A 23483-nucleotide genomic window follows, 5' to 3' on the forward strand; every position below is an offset into this window, starting at 1 on the left:
ATTGAGGTATTTTAGAGGGAATGGAATGAACTAGGTAATGGGTCATTCCATTCCCTTAGTCAACCAAACACACTATTTCCCATTCCCTCCCAATGGGTTATTCCAATCCGTCCTCCATTCTTGCATACCAAACACTACCTTAGTACCTAATAGATTAGCTTAATTTTGTTCGAAAAAAATTGGCATACGTATTTAGTAATTTGGTTAACCAAACATTAAACAGAACCATTTGTTAATATTATAATAAATACCCAAATTAACCGAAAGTTATTGGTTTTGGATTTTTATTTACCAAAAAATTCGGTTATGGTTCGGTTGAAGACTCAAGTCCCGTATCGATAATTAACACACAAACTAAACGAATAACTCGCGTTTATATTAATCAGAAAATATAAATAAAGAAACTGTTTACAACTCTCTTTTTATTCAACAACCGTAACCATATATTAGCCAAACAATATCCAAGTCGACCTAAAGCTTCGGTTCCGTGTTCACGCTTCAAGTCACAGTTTATAATAGAGTTTTAAATCCAATTTTGGGTTTTCCAACAAAGACTTGAAGGCCAAAACCGACCTATGCACACCCCTTTAGTGTAGTCGGAACAGTTGAGGAGATCGATCACACTTATTTTTCTCAATTTTGTATTGAAGGTTGTACAACATCATGAAAAGCTCGTTAGAAGAGCCAAAGGGGTCCAAGGTTGAAGACTCAGGTCCATAAAGCGATTTGCGTAATAAACAGACATGATACGGATGTCTGGGATCAATGAAGTCTTGTGTCTGCTTAAGTTAGACCATCTCTGTAAGGTCCTTATGTAAAAAGACATTATGAACGCTAAGTTGACGAAGTGGCCATTGCTTTGTAACGGCAAGTGAGAGGACCACTCGAATCACCGGACTAAGTGTTTCATTGAGTCAACACTAGGTTGCTGGAGAAAGCCTTTAGCGACAACACGAGCCTTATATCGTGTAACAACGCAATGTTGATCTTCTTAATATATCCTATACGTACACATACTGTTTTAAGGCTTCGTTTGTTGTGATACCAAATTGAACTCTTAAGCGTGTGTAAGTGAAGGTCTAATTGTGTTTTTGTATATTGTTAATTGTAATTAAGGTTTTACAAGGTTTGGGGTTATAATATGCTTAAACTCAAATTTACATAAACATCCCTCCGAACATTTACTAATTACATTTTTGTCTAATATACAACAACCAACAAATTTATGTCACCCATAATCTATCAATAGGTAATGCTCCTTTTGGTATATTTATATATTCCTTTGAATATGAACAAGTAACTAAAATGAAGTTTACATAAATATCTATATATATTATTGTGTGATTGAATTCAATCAAAGAAAGTTTTGAGATTTTGTTGGTTCCACATTTGATGGGCCATTTGATTGTACGTTGTTTCAGTAAGGTGATAAGAGTCCCAAAACACATACTCTTTAGGATCCTTACACGCCTCATATTCTTTCACTGGCCTTTTCCCTCCACAGCTGTATGTTCCTCTAAACCTCCCTGTCCCACAACAAGCTGTTTTCCCTTGTTTGTAACCTACACATTATAATAATTGTCACTCTCTAAAATTGTTACATATATTTTTTAAAAAAACACGCACCCGTACGCGTACCGTATTTGGATGGATGTTTTATCCTTTGCTGGATGTTGTGGTGGTAGTCATATAACAAATACCTAAACCCATGCAATTGCTTTGCTAATATTTTCAATGACTTTGCGAGTGCTTGGTTATGTAATGTTGCTAGAAGTGAAGCTGCTTCTACACAGCCACCCGAGTCATTTGGTGGATTAAGAATGATCCTGAGCCCGGGTGAACAGCCTAGCGGCCCCAGATTCAAAAATACGAATTTCCTAGCTCCTCGTTCATGCAACCGCTTGATGGCGGTTGTTATGTTGCCAACGACGATTTGTACGAGTTGGAAGTTGGAGTATGATGAGTTGAAATGAGTGGAGTTGGTTATTAAGTAAGGGCTCATGTAATCATTTGACCCAATGCTAAGCATGTGGACAGCTTTTGACAATGTGCTGGTGGCCTTAGCATCACCATATATCTTTTTTAACCTCTTCTCTACTCTCTTGTGATATGTTAGTTGAGTTTGAAGACTTATTACCTGTATGCAAAATATCAACCTAAGTCATGCTTTGGTAGTTTGGCATTGTAGTTACTTGAAATGAATATAATAAGAATGTTGTAGTATTTTACATGGTCACCTACTACTACTATTATACTACTAAAAATGTGAAGGCCCCACACCTATGTTTTTAGTGATGGACTTTAGCCTGCAACTGATCACATGCATTCATATGTGCAGTAACAACTACCCTTTTAATACTTATAAATAGTAAACAGCTTTAGGCAATATGAGTTAACAAAAGCAATTAATTCATAAACAAGAGTGTTATCTAGTTGCTTATTATATACATAGTTTTATAATTTGGTTTGTCTTTCTAAAACAATTCATAAACAACAAGATGGATGATGTGATATCACATGCATTCATAAATGCAGGATTTTAGTTATCATTATATATATATGAACATCATCAATCAATATACGGATACAAGAACATTCATAAACAAGATGGATGATAGATATGAGTTAATAAAGCATTAATTCATAGTAACTAAGATAAATATAATATAATATAATTGGTAGAGGTTAAGGGGTCAACTTCCAAAAAGTTGTCTGGTTGGTATGGTAATACGCCCGACCCAACATAATGATTAATGAGTGGTCTAAAATGTTGAGTTAGAAAGCCAAATCTCCAAACAACTTTCCTTTTCACTAAACTAAACATAAACATATCATGTAATTAATTAATTAATATATAAATAAATTCGTTACCGATCCCTGGAATGTTTCAACAAGAGCTCCAGCGCCCGCGGACGCAAAGTTGGCTCCGATTTTGTAGTACCTATAGCTCCTGGGATCCAAATACGGTGGAATCAATGGCAGCTTTGCATACTCCACTATATAAATAATATGAAAATGATGTTTTCATATTAAAAGACAATAATGCTAGCTAATATTAACTAATTTAGAAAATAAGCTTACATATGAAATCCGGAATGACACGGCCATCCGAAAATCGACCCGTGGGGTAGTTAAAGTATGTTCGGCCATAGGGATAGAAGTTGGCCTGGTCAAGGGTGGTGGTGTTAATGAAGTTGTTGTTTCCAGGGTCGAAGAAGGAGTCTCCGAAGACGAAGAGAGCGGTTCGGGCTGCGGCTGATGTGGATATTGTAGTACATAGGACAAGGAGGATGTAGAGGAGTGTCATTAGAGGTAAGTAAGAGATGGAGATGGCCGGAGAATGAGGAAGAGTTTAGTTAAATGAATATGAATCTAATCACATGAGCAAAGCTTGGTGTTGACTAATTATAATCTATTTCTATTTTGAGAATATGAAAGAAAAGGTTATTATAATCTTGTTATGTGTACGGTGCCTATTTCAATTCCACTTTAACAAAATAACTTTCTTTCAATGTCACCTTTTTAAATAATCAAATAACCCATTATTTTTCCTGGATTATTTTGTTTTCACATTTTATCTTTCATTATTATAATCTCCTTATAGCTTCTAATTCTATGGTATATAATTAAAGAAGAAAAACCTAATCCAACTACAAATGAAATTTTTACGTGTTATAATATGTTGACTAACTTTTGTGGGATGGCATTAAAGTTAGAAGCTATGACTAAATTGTTGAATAGGAAAGTATCGTGTAATGTAGCCGAGAGGACTTCAAATCAAGTTCTTTCGCCTTTAAAAATATGCTACCCGAGAGTCAAAAGCTACCCAACAATTGATATGAGACGAAGAAACGTTCAAAACACTTTCCTACCAAAAAATTTATTCATGCTTGCAAAAACGAATGTTAGCTTTATTTTGATCCACATATAGAAAGACAATCGTGTGTCAAGAAATTGTGCTCCAAATATTTCTACTTGTTTATGGTACCGAAGATCGACTAAGCTAGCATACCAAGGTCCAATCTCATATTGAACCTGTTAAATTAAACATACCTAGCTACAATCTCATATGTAAAAATAGATTTTATAGGTTGAAGTTGTCAATCCGTTTACTAAATTATTGAGGCTGTTTAAAAATACATTATTACCCCAGTAGTGTTTAATAAGTTAATTTTACTATTGTAAATGTTGAGATGTAGTTTTTCTTTTTTGAGTAAAGCAAAACAAAAGGCCCAAAATAAAATATTAATCTAGCTATTCAAATTTCTTTTTCGCATTGTCGTGATGTCAAATTACACGCACCGCACGTTATACCTTAGAATAATAAAATTATATCTAACAAAAGTATAAAATAAATATTTGATACTTTGGGAGGAGTTGTTATCCTACCCTTTTGGCGGGTCAAACTTATGGGCATGTTACAAGCATGATCATTCTTTCTTTTTATAGACTTTATTAAAGAAGTAAAACCAAGAGATGTGACATTCACATTGACCGAAAGTTTCAATCCCAAACAACCACATATTAGTTTTTGTTTTCTTGAAAAAAAAACACATTTGTTACATATTTTGCATCATGTGTTGTGTGTTCATCTCTTGGATCAATATATGGCATTTGAAACAATACATTTATTGTGAGGGGTTTTCACCTAATAATTCCTTAAAAATACATACTAAAAATAAGCAGTAACAAAAAAATTAATGAGTTCATAAAAACATATTATATATCAAATTATAATATATAATATATAAACAGTGTTCAAAACGTGTTGATAAATCAATGCAACCTTTATTGTCTGTCTTGCTACAACAAAAAGGAGTATCATCAGCAGATAAATTACCCATAAGAAATATCCATTTGATAATTACCAAAGAATCTCCAACATCAAGTAAACGCCTATGAGAAATTTTAAACTAAAATGAATAGTTGGTGATACATGTGTATGCACAGACACACTATTGACGGGATATTACTTCGTGGTTAAACCAATTACTATCCATCGGTGTTTGAGGATAAGATTTTGGATTTGATTCATGCTCAGACTTTTTGGTTGTTTATCGGGTAGGGTCAAAAACTGACAAATAGTTCGCTGGTAAGTTTAATTTGGATAATTTGAATTCGATATTCGCTCAAACATTTTAGTCGATTGTTGATATAGGTCCCATAATATTCATATGTAATCCCTGGATATAGTTTTCTATAAATAGCAATTCAAGCCTCACATATAAACGTCGTGTACGTGAATTCATCCTATTCATAACAAGATCTATGTATTTCAAATATAGAAAATCGTTGTGAGGAGATGGGTTGCTGGAAGAGTCAATATGTCATATCATTATTATTTGTTTGTTGAAATTAATGGTTCCCTAATTTTGTTGGTATCCAACGTATATGTACATATACGCTACGTATATGTTTAGCATGTTTACCGTATATGTTTTTGTCTATAAATACTTGCTTTGTAATAACATTTACACTTAAATGAGAATCATGATTTGAATTTTACATGGTATCAGAGCATCTTGCTCAATCCGCTTCCGCATCATCTTCGATTCACCGGTTCTCATTTCCATTTGATCTCATTTTGCGATCATCTTATCTTTCTCGATTTATTGAATCGATGATACTTCATTCATTCCAATTTCAGCTTGAATGTTGTTTTGATTGAATTCTTAATCAATGTGTTAGCGGTTGTTTTCATCATTTCATCCGTTTGGACCTCATATTTTCGGTGTGTTCCGGCGAGCTTTCCGACGGAGCTTTTCATTTTCTTTTCGGTTCGTTGAATCGAGTACATCTCATTCGATCCTATTTGAATTCGAATTTTCATTTTATTCATCATTATTCATTGTTTTGGATTGATGTATGAATGATATCCTGTTCAAATATGCGTTTGATTTGAAGGTTTCGCGGTTTTTCGGCGATGATTCCGGCCATAACCACAATTTCGGCAACCATAACAAATATTCTCCACCGATTCTGTTTTTCAGGCAGAAATTTTCTGGCGAGCGTATATGTTTATCATCTTATATCTTCACCATCGCATATGTTTGTCATGAACAGTGTATATCTTCATTATCGGTGGTTTTCGAGTTCCGGTAGCCGGAGACTCCGCTCAACAAAATTTTCTGGCATAAATTCGCTTTTCCGGCCACCTAACTGTATCTTCCGGTAGCCATGATCTCATTGCATATGTTGATCATACTTACAGCGCATATGTCTTCTTCCAGCGTATATGGTATACGCCAGATACCTTATCCGGGGCGTATTTTTTCCGGCGATTAGTCTGTCGCGTGTGTTCGTCGCAACTGTCGTCGTGCGTTCGTCGGCGCATATCTTTTTCCGTAGCCGTCATCTTCAAGTTGGAGTTGACGCACCTCCAATTTGCGGGGGGTGTTGATATCCAGTGTATATGTACATATACACTACCGTAAATGTTTTTGTCTATAAGTACTTGTTTTGTAATCACATTTACACTTTAATGAGAATCATGATTTGAATTTTACAAATTTAATCACTCAATCTTTGTGTATATTACAATGTGGCCATTGTTTATAGGTGTGAATAAACAATTTATAGGCAGGCCGGTATTGAAACTGGGTTTTCCATTATGTGCAGTCTCACTCGTGGACATATGTACATATATATTATTTGTACTAGTTTGAGGCCCGTATATTAAACGAGTAATTTATGAAAATTTTCAATTTTAACCATTAAGTGAAATGCAGTAAACAAAATGATCATATATTACCAATACAATTACAATTACATTAAGATTATAGAAATTACATAACTAAGATTATACAAATATGTTACAAATAAGTAAAACCTTCCTTGTACACTATATTTATAATTGTATTAGTTGGTACACATTGTTTATCATAAATCAAAATTTTCAGTTAATGTATGCTTATAACTCTTGATAAGGTAACATGTAGGTCTTCTTATAACTCTTGACATAGCCATGTTATAGTTGTTTGTGTGACAAATAAGGTTCTTCAAGTACATACTAAGCCTAGATAAATGATAAATGAAACTAACAAAAAAAAGTTATTCATACACATAAAATATCATACATTTTAATCAATTAATATAATGTCATTTGAGATCATCTGATCATGTTTATCCAAAAAATAAAACATGATTATCCCAAAAACCATATCACCTGAACTTTGATGATATAGCCATCCTTATAATCTTTAGCATTTGAAATTGATAGATCGTGATAAATTCTGTGTTATTAATATTCTGTGTATGAAAAAATTTTACTTGATTTTATATTTTACAATTAACAATTGTATAAATAATGTAAGGATGAAATAATGTGCTTTAAGTGTTTTATATTGTGTTTTTACTTGTTTATATGTATCGAACACAAGTACTTTGATAGGTTTTATGTTTACATGTGATCGGAGCTTAAAAGAGCTTAAAGGAGCGAATTTGGAGCTCTCATGATGGAGTTGAAATGAAAGTATGATATATGATGTTAGAGAATTAAAATACAAAGACCTGGCCGCAAATGGGGAGGAAAACGGAGTTGAAATGAAGATTTTATTAAGAAAATGGTGTTTTGGTGATGTAGCCACCGTAAGGCAGAGAACGAAGCCCGTAGGCTACGGCCAGGCTGTAGGCTACGGTGGTCAGGACGTAGGCTACGGCCGAGGCTGATGGAAAATCATTTTTTCTTGTTTTTCTTCCATATTTAAGCCTGATTAAATCCTAGGTCGAAGATCCTTCATACCCTAGCCACCAAGGACGACTTTGGAGCAATTCTTCACCATACTAACACCTACCGATCACCATAATTATCCATGCTTTCATCCTTCCACTCCATAATCAAGCTTATCAAGATGAAGATGCAAGGATAAACCATTTGTAACTTCCTCCGGGTGAACGATTCGTTTAGGTTAAACATTAAACTTTGTTTCATTAATGTTTGGATTTGTTTTTGACATTGACAACGTTGTATACACAATTTGATGTGTTGGTTATTTAAACTATTTGCATGTGTTAGTAATCCTTACTTTACAACTTATTCGGTTGATCACAAAGCCTGGTAGCTTGTTGGGTGACATAGAGCAGTCTGATTCATACTAGTAAATAAAGTAATTGAATTATAAAAGATCTGATAACAAAAATATGTTTTTGATTACTTAATTAACCGACTTTCTAACACCATGTCTATGTGGTGTCCAATTAATCAAACGAGTTTTGTGTGAAACCAATAACCTGAAACCTGGAGGAGGTTGCATTTTACTTAAATTGTTTTAAAATCAATATTTTAATTTTTGCTTGACATCGTTTGTCCATCTTAGTTAGTTAAAATTAGATTAAATAATCAAACAAATTTTGTAACACTGACCACATGCTCCTCGTGGATACGATACCCTACTTACTCTATCTATATAGTATAATAAGGTTTTTGAATGACTAAAACGACGGTCATCAAAATGGCGCCGTTGTCGGGGAGCTAGTGCGTTTAGTGTTGCCTTTCTTGTTTGATTAAAAATAAAAATAAAAATAAAATAACCAAAGATTAAAAAAAACTCCAAAAATATTTTTCTTTTTATTTCTTTTTGTTTAGGTTCAGTATTACACTTGGTATTGTTTGTCTTTGCTTGTGCAAGAACTTATTATAGTGTCGACAACATACGTGTAGTTCGGTTATGAGTTATTGCAGTAATCAAAGTCCACCAGGTAGCCCATTATACCCAACATTCACATAAAAACAATAATCTTCAAACTTTGACCTGCCACATCCTCAAACACAACACCAATATGAATATGGTGAGTTTGATGAGTTTGTGCCTTCAGTGCCACAATTTAATCTAAGTGGTCGGAATCGGGTCAAGTTGGGTCAGGAAAGGTATAATGGTGTTCAACAGAACAATTATGGAGGACAATAGGGCCATGATGAGTATATGAATGAAGTGTCTATGGCGAATCATAGATCCCAAGTTAGAGGAGTTGCCAGTCATTTTGTGCCTATAGTACCAAAGAATTCCCCACGGATCGCATCACCGCATCAGAATACAAGATCTTTTAAAAATCAGGGGTATAGGCAAACAGGTCAGCATGTGTCGGATGATAACTCCATCAATGAAAAATTGGATACAATTATTGAGTTAATGATGTATATTCAAAAAGGCAAAGAGATCAGAGATAAGGAAATCAAGGCATTGTCACAGCAGGTTGGGCAATTAACTCAAGAAGTGGCAGTCATTAGAAGAGATCAAGCTAAGCTTTGTAGTGATACTCAGATATGTCCAACTCACAAATCCTCTAACACAACGAGTGTCCACATAAATGAGATAAGTACTGGTCCTTTTTCTGAAATTTCAGTTGTTGAAACTCATTCACTACAATATGTTGAGGGTGGGGTGAATGATACAACTGAATTTAAAGGTGAGGGTGAACATGATCAGGAAGATCAAAGTTTTACAAAGTCTAAAATTGATCCGAATAGCATGTTATCTAAAATTAGTAATATAAAGGTTAAAGTTCCATTTCCCTTAGCTTTACTTGCACACAAAAATTTAAGTAAATGGGAACCACCTAAGGGTGAAAAATGGGAAAATTTTGAAAAAGTGAAAATAAAAAAACCGTTGCTTTAACAAATTAAAGTGAGTCATGATCATGTTGAGTGTTTAGAAGAGTTAAGTACCCACAAACTACGTCACAAGTTTCCTAAACAACTTGATTTAACTGCTAGTGTGAACGCCGTTTTGATGGGTACCCTTCCCCCGAAACTTTAAGATCCAGGAACACCTTTTATTTCAATACAAAAAGGTGATTTTAAATTAGATAGAGCTTTCTTCTATCTTGGATCTTGTGTAAGTATTTTACCGGGGAGTTTGTATGATTAGCATGATTTTGGGCCACCACAAAAAGTTAAAACAACAGTGGTGTTGGCTGATTAAACTCCTAAGTGTCCTGGGGGGTTGTAAAGGATGTGATTGTAAAAGTTGGTGAATTCTATTATCCTGTGGATTTACTCGTGCTTGATTGTGCAAAGAATACGCAACCGATTGTTATTATGGGAAGACCGTTCTTCGCTACAACAAAGGCTATTATTAATTGTGCTGAGGGAACGGTTAGAATGAGGTTCGGGGAAAACAAAATGAGTTTTAAGTTTCTAATTTATCTAGTCATAGAACTGACAAGTGTGGATCTTCTAAGAAGGAGAATCAAATAGAAAAAGAAAGAATTTTTTATGATTGACAGGTTAAATGAAGAGAAAGTGAAGAAGAAGGCAAGAAGGAGAAGACGAAAAAAGGTCAAGAAATCGTCGGATTATGACTATTACAGAGAAACTTGCAAATTTTATGATCTGGTCTGGAAAAAACTAATGATGAGAATGGAACAAGTTTAGAAGCTGAAGGAGGCAAGCACCCTATGAGACCACCATGAACGACACAAAAGATATGGTCTGGCGGAAGACCTTAACAAAAATTTAGCATTAACCGGGAGGCAACCCGGCCTTGTATTCAGGTACGTGTATATTATGTTGTATTTAAAACTTTGTGGGTGTAGTTCACTATAAACCCTCACGAGACCTCCCTCGTTCACCCGGGCTACCAGGGGCTTTAAAGGGCTTGTTGCATACGCTAAATGCAATCGTGATTCCTACGAAAGTGAGTTAGGTCTTTTAACACTTTTTCTAGTTTAACAAAGTTAATTATGAAATTAATTTAATTCGTCTAGGTAATTATAATTAACGGTTTTTCAAATGGTTTAAAAGACCTATCCTAACAGTTGTGAGAAGCATGCTTCTACACGTGTGAGAGTTTGCAGATGTTGTTGGAATTGAGGAACCGAGTTCGTTGAGAGCAAGCACGAGTGTATTTGAGTTGCTTACTTTCTTAACAGGTGATTTCGTTTTCATAATTCTCTTTGTTTTATTAGTTTTATTGTTAAATATATAATTGTATAAATTGTTAGGACCATCACATTAAACCTGTTTTTAAAATTTATAAGCATTCAATTTTAACCTCATCCTCAATAATATATTTATTTCTAAATTTAAAACATTGAAGACAATGTCAATCTCAAGTGTGGGGATGGGGGTAAAATTATTTTTTGCATTAGAGTGCCTTGATTGTGCGCAAAAGACGGAATTGCAACTTGTTAATTGTTATTATTAATTCAAAGTAGAGGTCTTTGGTCATGGTCAGTTTTTAAGCTTCTCGAAAGTCTTCCCATGCAAATGTTTTTTTTAAAGAAAATTAAAATGGACCGTTTAGATGGGGATAACGAGTCATGGGGACGGGTACACATGTTTCATGTCGGCAGCCAGTGTGTGAGATTTACCTTATATATAATACACATATAATATATAGTATGTACACATGTCATATGAGTGTCATTAAAGAGAGTAAGCAGTATGTCCATGATATTTATAACTTGGTTGTATCATGCGTTTCGAGATCTTAATACTACAACCTGCATGGGAATAGTACTGTAAAAAACCCACATATAATGGCCTTTACATAAAAAAAAACAATTCTAAAATTCACTACCCTATATTATCCATTGGGAGCCAAGTTGTGCCTTTTCACTTTCATTTGCTAAAATCACATTACAAGCCGTGTTAGCCTTGGCCTTTTGTTTTAACCATGTGGATGAAACTTGGTATGTTAAGAGTTGTATTTAAGTTGTTTGTCGAGCATAGTACAAAATGTACGTATGTCTCGAGTCAGTTGTTTGTACGTCTTGTGTTAGTATTTGTTTAGAAAAAAATGAAAAAAAAGAAAAAAAAAAGAAAGAAAGAAAGTTGGAAAATCAAAGAAAAGCTCAAAAAGAGTCGATGTTTGAGCCAGTATGTAAATACTAGTCAGTGAGTGCTTTGTTTATTTGTTTGATAAATTGGGTTTAATCCACCATAAGCTATTAAATAAATCCGTTTCCACACCCTAACGTAAGCCACAACAAAACCCTTAGTTCTATTCTCTATGCAACCGGTGGGTAATGGGTGGAGATATGACTTGCTTCCAAGCTTATTACATTGTGTTCATACTTGGTATAGAGGGCAGAAAGATACTAGCACATTTATGTTGGTCCAGATATTAAACCGAGAGGAAAGATGTTATATTATGAGGGGCATGGACATGTGTTCCTTAAACGGAAACAAAGTACACTCGTTTTGCGGTTCCATAGTTTTAAAACGTATCATTAAATTGTTTGGTGGGTTATCATCCTTGACAGTGTCAATTTTTGGGAATTGGGTATAACCTTATACCTCACTAGTATACATAGTGATAATTGATGAACCGTTGATTGAGGTGTATTTGTTTCATGATAGTTTGCTTGAGGGAAAGCAAATGGTAAGTGTGGGGATGTGATGTAAGGATGAAATAATGTTCTTTAAGTGTTTTATATTGTGTGTTTTACTTGTTTATATGTATCGAACACAAGTACTTTGATTGGTTTTATGTTTACCCGTTATCGGAGCTTAAAAGAGCTTAAAGGAGCGAATTTTGAGCATTCATTATGAAGTTGAAATGAAAGTAATGATATATGATATGATAGAAAATTGAAATACGAAGACATGGCCGCAAACAGGGAGAAAACGGAGTTGAAATTAAGATTTTATGAAGAAAATGGTGTTTTGGTGCTGTAACCACCGTAAGGTAGAAAACAAAACCCGTAGGCTACGGCCAGGCCGTAGGCTACGGTTGACAGGCCATATGCTACGGTGGTCAGGCCGTAGGCTATGGCCGGGTATGATGGAAAATTGTTTTTTCTTATTTTTCTTCCATATTTAAGCCCGATTAAACCCTAGGTCGAAGATCCTTCATACCCTAGCCACCAAGGACGACTTTGGAGCAATTCTTCACCATACTAACACCTACCGATCACCATAATCATCCTTCCACTTCATAATCAAGCTTATCAAGATGAAGATGCAAGGCTAAACCATTTGTAACTTCCTTCGGGTGAACGGTTCGTTTAGGTTAAACATTAAACTTTGTTTTATTCATGTTTGGATTTGTTTTTGACATTGACAACGTTGTATAAACAATTTGATGTGTTGGTTATTTAAACTATTTGCATGTGTTAGTAATCATTACTTTACAACTTGTTCAGTTGATGACAAAACCTGGTAGCTTGTTGGGTGACATAGAGTAGTTTGATTCATACTAGTAAATAAGGTAATTGCATTATAGAATATCTGATGACAAAGATCTGTTTTTGATTACTTAATTAACCGACTTTCTAAAACCCTGTCTATGTGGTGTCCAATTAATAAAACGAGTCTTGTATGAAACCTAGAACCTAAAACCTGAAGGAGGTTGAATTTTACTTAAATTGTTTTGAAATCAATCTTTCAATTTTTGCTTGACATCGTTTGTCCATCTTAGTTAGTTAAAATTAGATTAAATAATTAAACAAATTTTGTAACACTGACTACATGCTTCTCGTGGATACGATACCTTACTTACTCTATCTATATAGTTTAATTAGGTTTTTGAATGACTAAAACGACGGTCATCAATACTCAAGCAACATATAAAACCGAAAATTAAAATATAACAAAATGATTTTTTTCATTTCATATGAATGGAAAACTAGTGGAGGAGCCCGCACTTTGCGGTAGGGTCGTATGACGGTGTTGTTGATGACGTATTTATTATTTGGATTATCCACAGGACCAATTGGATCAGCCGAACCAAAATTAAGAACTTGATAAGCTGTATATATTTGTTTATTATTTAGTATACAGATAAATATTGATGAAACGTTAACTTAAATAATATCATAAACTTTATTTATAGTAAAACTAATTTAAAGTTTTATTACTCGTTACATGTTTAGATTATTATTTGAATACAAACATACATACATGAAAGCCATCTAAACTTTCTACCAGTGTTCTATTGTTATGAGAACAAGGTCTAATAAAGAAACACTAATCTTTAGGATGTACTTGAGAGATTAACCAACCACATTGCACCAGCTTTCAGTTTAAACTTAGAATCCTCCACCTAACCACGTAGGCATGCACGAGGAACCGGGGGTAAACCAAATTCATCTTCAACCTGTAAAAAATCTTAATCAACCCGGGCTCGATAACAAGTCAAAACAGAAGACAAAATGAAACTCAAATTGGCATGTTTGCATGTTTATACTCATGTGGTTGTTAACTTTTTGGGCTAGCATTGCATGTCTAGTGGGAGCTAAAAGCAAGTTGAGTTCATCATAATTGGGCTCGTTATCAGGTTGAAGATATGAAGGTACCTTTTGCCGCCCAAAAAAAATAAAAGATATGAATGTACCCTTTCACCTTTGGTTTCTAGGCCCATATCTGCCTCAAGTGCATCAAGTTCTGCATTTTGTGTCACAAATATATTAATTAGTTAGCACGTAATAAATTTATTGTGAAACGTAAACAACACTCGATAATATAGGGTGGTTCGGTTACGATCTCATGGGGTGGCTTGGTGGAGATCGAGATAATAATTAAATTAATTATTATCATTATCAGATTATTTTTAATTGTTTTGTTTATCCAGTATCTTGTTTTAAATTTGAGTTATATTCTGATTTCTAGTTTGAGTTTGAGTAGGAGACTAAATGTAAGGGTACTTATATATAAACCCATTAGTTCTTTGTTTCAAGTAGTAGTCGTTTCCAGTTTAATAAAAAGAAAGAGTCGAACAGTTTGTTCAAAGCCTCGTGTTCAAGTCATCGATTGTTGCATATTACCATCTTGAGATTTAACAAGTGGTATCAGAGCCACGTTTAAGGGCTCATAGCAGAATCCGTTCAGGTCCGGAAGAAGCAATCGGAGCAGTAGCAGATTAGAAGAAGACTACGGTTCGATTGGGAGATACTATGGCAGATCTTCAGGTTACCGGTGGGATAAGGAAACTTAATCAGACGAACTACAACACATGGTCTACTTGTATGATGTCGTATCTACAAGGACAAGATCTATGGGAAGTTGTTAATGGTTCGGATACCGTCCTACCTTGAAACGATGTGAACGGGGCAATCGGAAAGAGGAGAATCAAGGCGGGTAAGGTGTTTTATGTTCTCAAGACTACGATTGAAGAGGAATTGTTAGAACACATACGGGACCTTCAAACACCTAAACAGGCATGGGATGCCTTGGTAGCTTTGTTTTCCAAGAAGAATGATGCAAAATTGCAACTTCTTGAGAATGAATTATTGTCGGTAAGCAAAAAAGAATTGACGATACCGCAATATTTTCATAAGGTGAAAACCTTGTGTAGAGAAATCGGGGAGTTGGATCCGGAGGCAAGAATCGGGGAACCGAGAATGAAGCGAATCATCATACACGGTTTAAAACCCGAGTACCGGACGTTTGTTGCAGCCATCCAAGGGTGGCCAACTCAACCATCCTTAGTTGAGTTTGAAAACCTGCTGGCAGGGTAGGAGTCCTTAGCCAAGCAGATGGCAAATACGTCTATTGAAAGTTCGGCAAAAGTCGAGGACACGGCTCTTTATGCTGATCGTGGTAAAGGTAAATTCTGGACAAACAAATGGTCTCGTCAGAAGAATTATGGTGAACGGGCCAAGAGACAAGACTGGCGAAAACCGAATCATAGTCAAGAAAAGGAATTGAATGATCGGGGTTCTGATAAGCGAAACAAGAAGCCATGGAAACAGTTCCCGTTTAATTGCCATAAGTGCGGACAACGAGGTCACATGGCAAAATATTGCAGGTCACCCTCGGCTGAAGAGGGTAATGTTGCGGCTGCCCAAGAAGAAGTTGCATGGGATGTTGAAGCAAATTGTGCTACCGTTGAAACCGTGTTTGCCCTTAACGCTACAACCATTGATAAAAACAAGGAAAAGGTTGAGTGGATTGTTGATTCGGGATGTTCGAACCACATGACGGGTGAGAAGAGTCAACTGAAGAACACGGTGAAGTATGAAGGAAACCAAGTTGTGGTGATCGCCGAAATTCCCGTCATAATATTGCTCATGTAGGCGATACACGATTGTGCCCGGAAGGAAAGCAAGAACTGATGTTAAATAATGTGTTTCATGTACCGGGGATGAAGAAGAATCTCTTATCAGTACCTCAAATTACCGCATCAGGGAGGTACGTTTTTATTTGGACCGAATGATGTAAAAATTTATGACAAGTTTGAAACTTCGTCTAAACCCGTAGTACAAGGAAGAAGAGCTGAAACGGTATATGTTTTATCGGCTGGAACGGCCTATGTTGAAAAGACGAAATCGAATCAAAATGTAGATCTGTGGCATCAAAGGTTAAGTCATGTGGGATATGATCGACTCGAAATAATGATGAATAGAAGCCTAGCGGTCGGGTTGCCAAAGTTAAGTATACATAAAGATGTAGTGTGTGGAGGATGCCAATATGGCAAGGCCACTCAGCAACCATTTGAAAGCTCGAATCACAAATCATCAATGCCACTAGAACGGCCTATGTTGAAAAGACGAAATCGAATCAAAATGCAGATCTGTGGCATCAAAGGTTAAGTCATGTGGGATATGATCGACTCGAAATAATGATGAATAGAAGCCTAGCGGTCGGGTTGCCAAAGTTAAGTATACATAAAGATGTAGTGTGTGGAGGATGCCAATATGGCAAGGCCACTCAGCAACCATTTGAAATCTCGAATCACATATCATCAATGCCACTAGAATTGGTGCATTCGGACGTGTTCGGGCCCGTTAAGCAGGCTTCGTTATCAGGTATGAAATACATGATAACATTTATAGATGATTTTTCTAGGTACCTGTGGGTATACTTTCTGAAAGAGAAATCAGAGGCGTTCACAAAGTTTAAGGAATTTAAGTGCGAGTCGGAACGAGATGTCAAGAATTCGATTCAATGTTTAAGATCGGATAATGGAGGAGAATACACATCAAGAGAGTTTAACAACTATCTTAAAGAATTCAAGATCAAGAGACAACTCACGTGTTCAAATACCCCGCAACAAAATGGTGTTTCGGAACGCAACAACCGATATCTTCAGGAGTTGTCGGGAAGTATGATACATAGCAAAAACGTGTCGGGGCGTTTTTGGGCTGAATCAATGAAGATGGAAGCGTATGTAAGTAACCGTCTCCCACAACAAAATATGCATTATGTATCTCCATTTGAAAAGTTGTTTAATCAGAAGCCGAATGTTAGTTATTTTCGGTGTGTTTGGCTGTGTATGTTATGTCTTTATACCGAGTCATTTGAGACATAAAATGGAGAAGAAAGCAACTCGGTGTATTTTTGTTGGATACGATAACGAACGAAAAGGTTGGAAGTGTTGTGATCCTTCGACAGGGAAGTGTTACGTGTCAAGACAAGTAATTTTCGATGAGGCGTCGGCTTGGTGGTAAATAAACCAAGAATCATTGCCTAATTCAAACGAACTAAAAGATGAATTAGAATCATATACCGTGTTAAAGTTTGACGGGATTGACACTGTGATGGAAGATGAAGAAGAAACGGGCCCGAGTAACTCACCGCCAAGGAATAACCCTTGGGAAACCGGTGTCAACAGCGCACAACCGTTAAGAACTGAGGCGGCCAAGGATGCACATGAAGTAGATGGAGCCAGAAGATCAAACCGAACTCGAAAACCGAATTTGCGGTATGCAAATGTGGCTGTTGCAAAAACCGAAGAAGAAACTGAACCAGAATGTTTTGGTCAGGCGAGTAAAGAACCGACATGGCAAATCGCCATGCGAGAAGAAGTAGATGCCTTATTAAAGAACCAAACTTGGGAGCTTGTACCGAAACCAGGAGATACAAAAGGGATTTCATGTAAATGGGTATATAAAATTAAACGAAAGACCGACGGCTCAATCGATAGATATAAAGCCCGATTGGTCGCGAGAGGTTTCTCGCAACAGTACGGTGTCGACTATGAAGAAACGTTCAGTCCAGTAGTTAAACTCACAACGGTCCGGGTAATTCTAGCCATTGCAGCAATTAAGAAGTGGAGTTTGTGGCAAATGGATGTGAGTAATGCTTTCTTATACGGAGATTTAGATCACGTAATTTATATGGATCAACCGGAAGGGTTCGTGTGCTCGAGACGACCTGGGTATGTGTGTAAACTAAAGAAAGCTCTGTATGGATTAAAGCAGTCTCCTCGGGCTTGGTTCGGAAAAATAGGAGAGTTCCTAGAGCATAACGGGTTCACACCAACAACAGCAGATACAAGTTTATTTGTTAGAATTAAAGGCGAAAAAGTGGCAGTTGTGTTGGTATATGTTGATGATCTAATTATCACTGGAGATATGCTAGAAGAAATCAAACAACTTAAAGAAAATTTATGTACTAGATTCAAGATGAAAGATCTTGGGAAATTAAAATATTTTCTTGGATTAGAGTTGGAGTATAGAGCTACTGGATTGTTGTTACATCAACATAAGTACACTGTTGATATGTTAGTGAAATGTGGTTTAGAATGTTGCAAACCGGCAATGAATCCGATGGAGCCAAGCGATCAGTTTCGGGAAACCGAAGGCAAAGAATTACAAGATCCTACTATGTACCGAAAGGTAGTAGGAAGTTTAATTTATTTGACACTAACACGGCCCGATATCTCGTATGCGGTTGGTGTTCTAAGTCGCTTCATGCAAGACCCGAGGAAGCCGCACTTGGAGGCGGTTAGACGAGTACTACGATATTTGAAGGCAACACCAAAACATGGAATAAAGTTTGAGAGGGAATCTCGGGCTGAGTTGGTTGGTTACTGTGATGCAGATTATGCGCGAGACCGGGATACCCAATGGTCGACAACGGGTTATGTGTTTATGGTAGGATCGGGTGCGGTGTCATGGTGTAGTAAACGGCAACCTACTATGTCACTATCTACTACCGAAGCGGAGTATCGAGCAGCCGCAATGGCAGCTCAAGAGTGTGTGTGGTTAAGACAACTAATGCAAGAGCTTAACCAAGAAGTTGATCAAAAAGTGACAATAAATTGTGATAACATGTCTGCTATAGCTTTATCAGAGAACCCGACCTTTCATGCGCGTACAAAACATATCGAAGTGCATTATCATTTTATACGGGAGAAAGTGTTGAAAGGTGAGATCGATCTGAAGCATGTAGATACAGAAGATCAGGTAGCGGATATGTTTACTAAACCGTTGACCGGAGTAAAGTTGATCAAGTTTCGTGATGGCATTTGAATGAAGAAGTCGAGTGTTGAGAGGGAGTGTGAAATTTAAACAACACTCGATAATATAGGGTGGTTCGGTAACGATCTCATGGGGTGGCTTGGTGGAGATCGAGATAATAATTAAATTAATTATTATCATTATCAGATTATTTTTAATTGTTTTGTTTATCCAGTATCTTGTTTTAAATTTGAGTTATATTCTGATTTCTAGTTTGAGTTTGAGTAGGAGACTAAATGTAAGGGTACTTATATATAAACCCATTAGTTCTTTGTTTCAAGTAGTAGTCGTTTCCAGTTTAATAAAAAGAAAGAGTCGAACAACAGTTTGTTCAAAGCCTCGTGTTCAAGTCATCGATTGTTGCAGATTACCATCTTGAGATTTAACATTTATGACTTGTCAACTGATGTGGCAAACACATCACTCGCTATGGTTAGCATTCTTATACACTTACCACCCATGAGACATTCATCTTTGTTTGTTTCAGTAGCCTTCTCGAATACTCTAATATCCAGCACAGTAAGCTCCTATTACTTTCTTGCTATCCTAGCACTCATGTTCACATATGAATCCTTTCCTTCATTAATGCATATGTAAATGAAAGAACATCACCTTTTAGAAAAGCCTTCATTTGTGAATAAGATAATATATTAATAATTATAACTTAGTAATAATAAAAATAATTAATTGATAATATAACCTGGTGATGAGCAAGGAGATCCATATATTTGCAAATGGGAGTTGTGAACAAAACATAACCCGGAATTTCAAGAATACCATGGCGTATGGCTTTTCTGTAGTCCATTCCAGTAGCGCGCATAAGTTTTAAAATAGCACAGCTTTTGACTTGACCTTCCAGGCGCGTTACCACCCGTTACAAAACACAAGTGCAACATTGAAACATATTCAACTTCTTGATCGCCTTTCATCTGCAAAGTTTAAAACCCAATTTTAAGAAGTTAAAAACTGGAAAAAAAAATATATCATCTGATTGATCAAGAACATGGCCTGATAAGCCAAATTTAAGAACCGGAAAAATCAATTGGTTTTGGAGGCTGTAACGTATGGAGAGAGAGAGAGAGTATGAAGAGGAATTAAAAGAAAGAATTGAAGTCTAGGGTCGTATTGAAGTGGCCGGCGATGATGGTGGTATCGGAGATGGAAGGCGGAGGTTAGGGAATTTAATATTACGGCGTCTTATATAGGAAGTTGAAAGGTTGCTTATATGTATTATAATGTAATATATATGACAAAGACATACTAACCATAAAGTCATTCAAATAACAGTTATTATTTTGAGTTAGTAGAATATTAGATGATTTAAAACTGCATAGAGTGAAGATAATGATTCTTATTTATAATAGTTGAAAGTATTGGATAATGAATGTTTAAATTTTGAATATATTATGTTATTAGTTGATATTACGGGAAGTCGTTGGAATATTTAATTAATCGATATATATATATATATATATATTTTAACAACTTATAGAAGAAAAAAAAAAACAAGGATTTCGGATTTTATAGAAGCATGGTAAATGACTTTTAACCAGATTAACTGTTTTTTAAGATTTAATATGCACATTTACAAAGATAAGAGAACGGGTACACCAAGGTGTCGGAGTCTAGTCATATGCGTACGCATGGGCACATATATAGTGACCAACGAATGTGTTAGATCAGGAAATGTAATATAACTTATTTATAATATTAGAAATTGTAATGTAAATCTGAAAATGCAGCAATATAACTTGTTTGTAATATCAGAACATTGGAATTAATAATAACAATTACTCCGTATAATAGTAGTAATAATATTAATAATAATAGTAATAATAATACTAAAAGTTACCCGCAACACATGTCGAGGCCTATCGACGCTCAATAATGTATAGTATACACATACAAGAGTCGGTAAACCCAAATTGAAGTAGTCCACAAACACATGTCAACGTCCATCATGTCCCAACAATGTATTATATGCACGCACAAGAATAAGTAGGCATAAACTGACTTTTTATGAGTCTTATGACTTGGTGTGGTATGTGTAGCTGAAGATAACCTACAAACAAATGTCAAGGCCCATTAAAGCCCAACATTATATGTAATTAGCACACAAAGATTAATAGTTCCAGGTTGATTTGTCAGGTCACTCTCATTTACAACTTTCTACTAAAAAACTAATTTCTCTTTCTTCTACGTATACAACCCAACCAACTCATTGTCTTGCACTCATTAGTAACACAACCCAAACTATTTTCTTTTATTAAATAAATATGATTTATGATTTATCTTTATTCTATAAAAGTTATTATATATATTAACATTAAATTACATTATTTCAAAACTAATAAACTATTTATTTTGAATATATCAAATTTAAAAATATTAGTATTTTTCTAAAAGAGAACTATCATTTATGTCCTTGTGGTGCCTACTTTTACCATTTCCGTCCAAAAAAAAAACTTTAGTCATATCCGTCCTCATGGTTTCATTTTCTTGCAATTTCCATCCAAATCACTAACTCTATTAGTTATAGTCTATTAAGTTAATATGAAATGACAAAAATACCCTTATAATTAAATAGAGTAAGCTGTCATTTTCGTCATTGTGGTTTGCTCACCTTTGGCATATCCGTCCAAAATAAACTTATTTTTAGTCATTTCGTCCTCACGGTTTCTAAAAGTTGTAATTTCCATCTAGCTACTAGACTAACACCGTTAGCCCTTGTTAATTAAGATAGTGTAATTTGACAAGAGTTCCCTTACTAACACCATTTTAATAAATTTTATATATATATATATATATATATATATATATATATATATATATATATATATATATATATATTGTCAGTATCTGTGCAAGTTTTAACAAAACTATTAATGAAATGGAAATAAATAAACGTAAGAACCGATCCAAATATGCAACTTTTTTGGGATTCGTATGCAAGCTTTAACAAAATCTGCAACTTTTGTTATAACTTGTTATGGCAAAATCTAAACCCTAATCCTTTGTAACAAGTTATAGTAAAAGTTGCAGATTTTGTTAAAACATGTATACGAATCCCAACAAAGTTGAAGATTTGGATTGGTTGTACGTTAATTTATTTTCGTTGTATTAATTGATCTTGTTAAAACTTGCATACGAATCCTGACAGTATATATAACTTATTAAAATGATAGTAAAGCCACTCTTGTCAAATTACACTATCTTAATTGACAAGAGCTAACTGTGTTAGTAAAGTGGATCAAAATTACAACTTTTAGAAACCATGAGGACAAAAATGACCAAAAATAAGTTTATTTTGGACGTATGTGACAAAGGTAAGCAACCTATAAGGACGAAAATAACAACTTACTCTATTTAATTAAAAGAGTATTTTTGTCATTTCATATTAACTTAACGGACTATGACTAACGGAGTTAGTGAATTGGACGAAAACGAAACCGTAAAGACGAAAATGGCTAAAAAATGTTTTTGAAAGGAAATGACCAAAGAAAGTAAACCACATGGATAGAAATGATAATTCCATCATATTAGAAATTGAGAACAAAAAATGGGTATGAAACTAATAGTGTATAATATTCAATAAAAAAGGTTACTAGTTATGTCTTGGTGTTGATTTGTAAAACCGAAACTAAAAGAACCAACAAACACAAGACCCATCAAATCCCAACAAAGTATAATCTATATCTATGTTACATTATAATACATCAAATCCCAATAAAGTATAATCTATATCTATATTACATTATAATACATATAGCCCGCCCTCTCTCCGTGATACACCGTTGAATTTAATACTGAATTGAATACTCCGGTATGGGCTCCGATGGTAGTTTCGTTCCGCATCCATTTCTCCGGCGATATTCAATTTCACATCTAGGGTTTGGGCTTTTGTCAGCAATTGATCAATTGATTCTTCTTCTAATCGATAGATTGGGGTAGCTACGACCATATCCTGATTAATCATCACAACAATGGCAACTAGTTCGTCGCAACATCTCTTTTGCAACTTTTCTCTCTTGCTGCTTAAATTATAGGACCCTGTAAGCGAATTGTTTTTTCGCAACATCGATGTATTTTTACACAGATGAATTGAATCTACTATTGTGTTTTTTTATGTAATTTGTACACTTTCACATAAATAAATAGAATCAATTGGTGGTTATGAAAGCTTACAGTGAAGTTGAGTCAATATATGCATTCTCATTTTGTTGTTCAAAGCTATGCAGGTTTGGTTCAGTTCGGTTCTTTCAAGTGTTTCACTGATGTTGTGTGTTTGCATTAACCAGTTAAAGTTGACATCTTTTGTGCATACAACTTACGACATGCGATCTATTGTGAATTCAACT

The 23483-nt window shown here is 35.2% G+C and overlaps 1 protein-coding gene across 1 annotated transcript; it reads right to left on the reverse strand.

Moving 5' to 3' along the window:
- Positions 1-1009: 1009 nt before the first annotated feature.
- LOC143542474 (GDSL esterase/lipase 5-like) lies at positions 1010-3562 on the reverse strand. Its single transcript, XM_077035047.1, has 4 exons — positions 3082-3562; positions 2872-2996; positions 1639-2137; positions 1010-1562 (listed from the first exon to the last, which is right to left on the reverse strand). Exons 1-4 carry the CDS (start codon positions 3305-3307, stop codon positions 1351-1353), a joined length of 1062 nt encoding a protein of 353 aa, XP_076891162.1. The 5' UTR covers positions 3308-3562; the 3' UTR covers positions 1010-1350.
- Positions 3563-23483: the final 19921 nt, after the last annotated feature.

The sequence above is a fragment of the Bidens hawaiensis genome, unplaced genomic scaffold, assembly GCF_021521415.1.
Source record: "Bidens hawaiensis isolate Kalapana, Puna unplaced genomic scaffold, B.hawaiensis_p1.1 tig00012888_1, whole genome shotgun sequence".
NCBI classification, from domain to species: Eukaryota; Viridiplantae; Streptophyta; class Magnoliopsida; order Asterales; family Asteraceae; genus Bidens; species Bidens hawaiensis.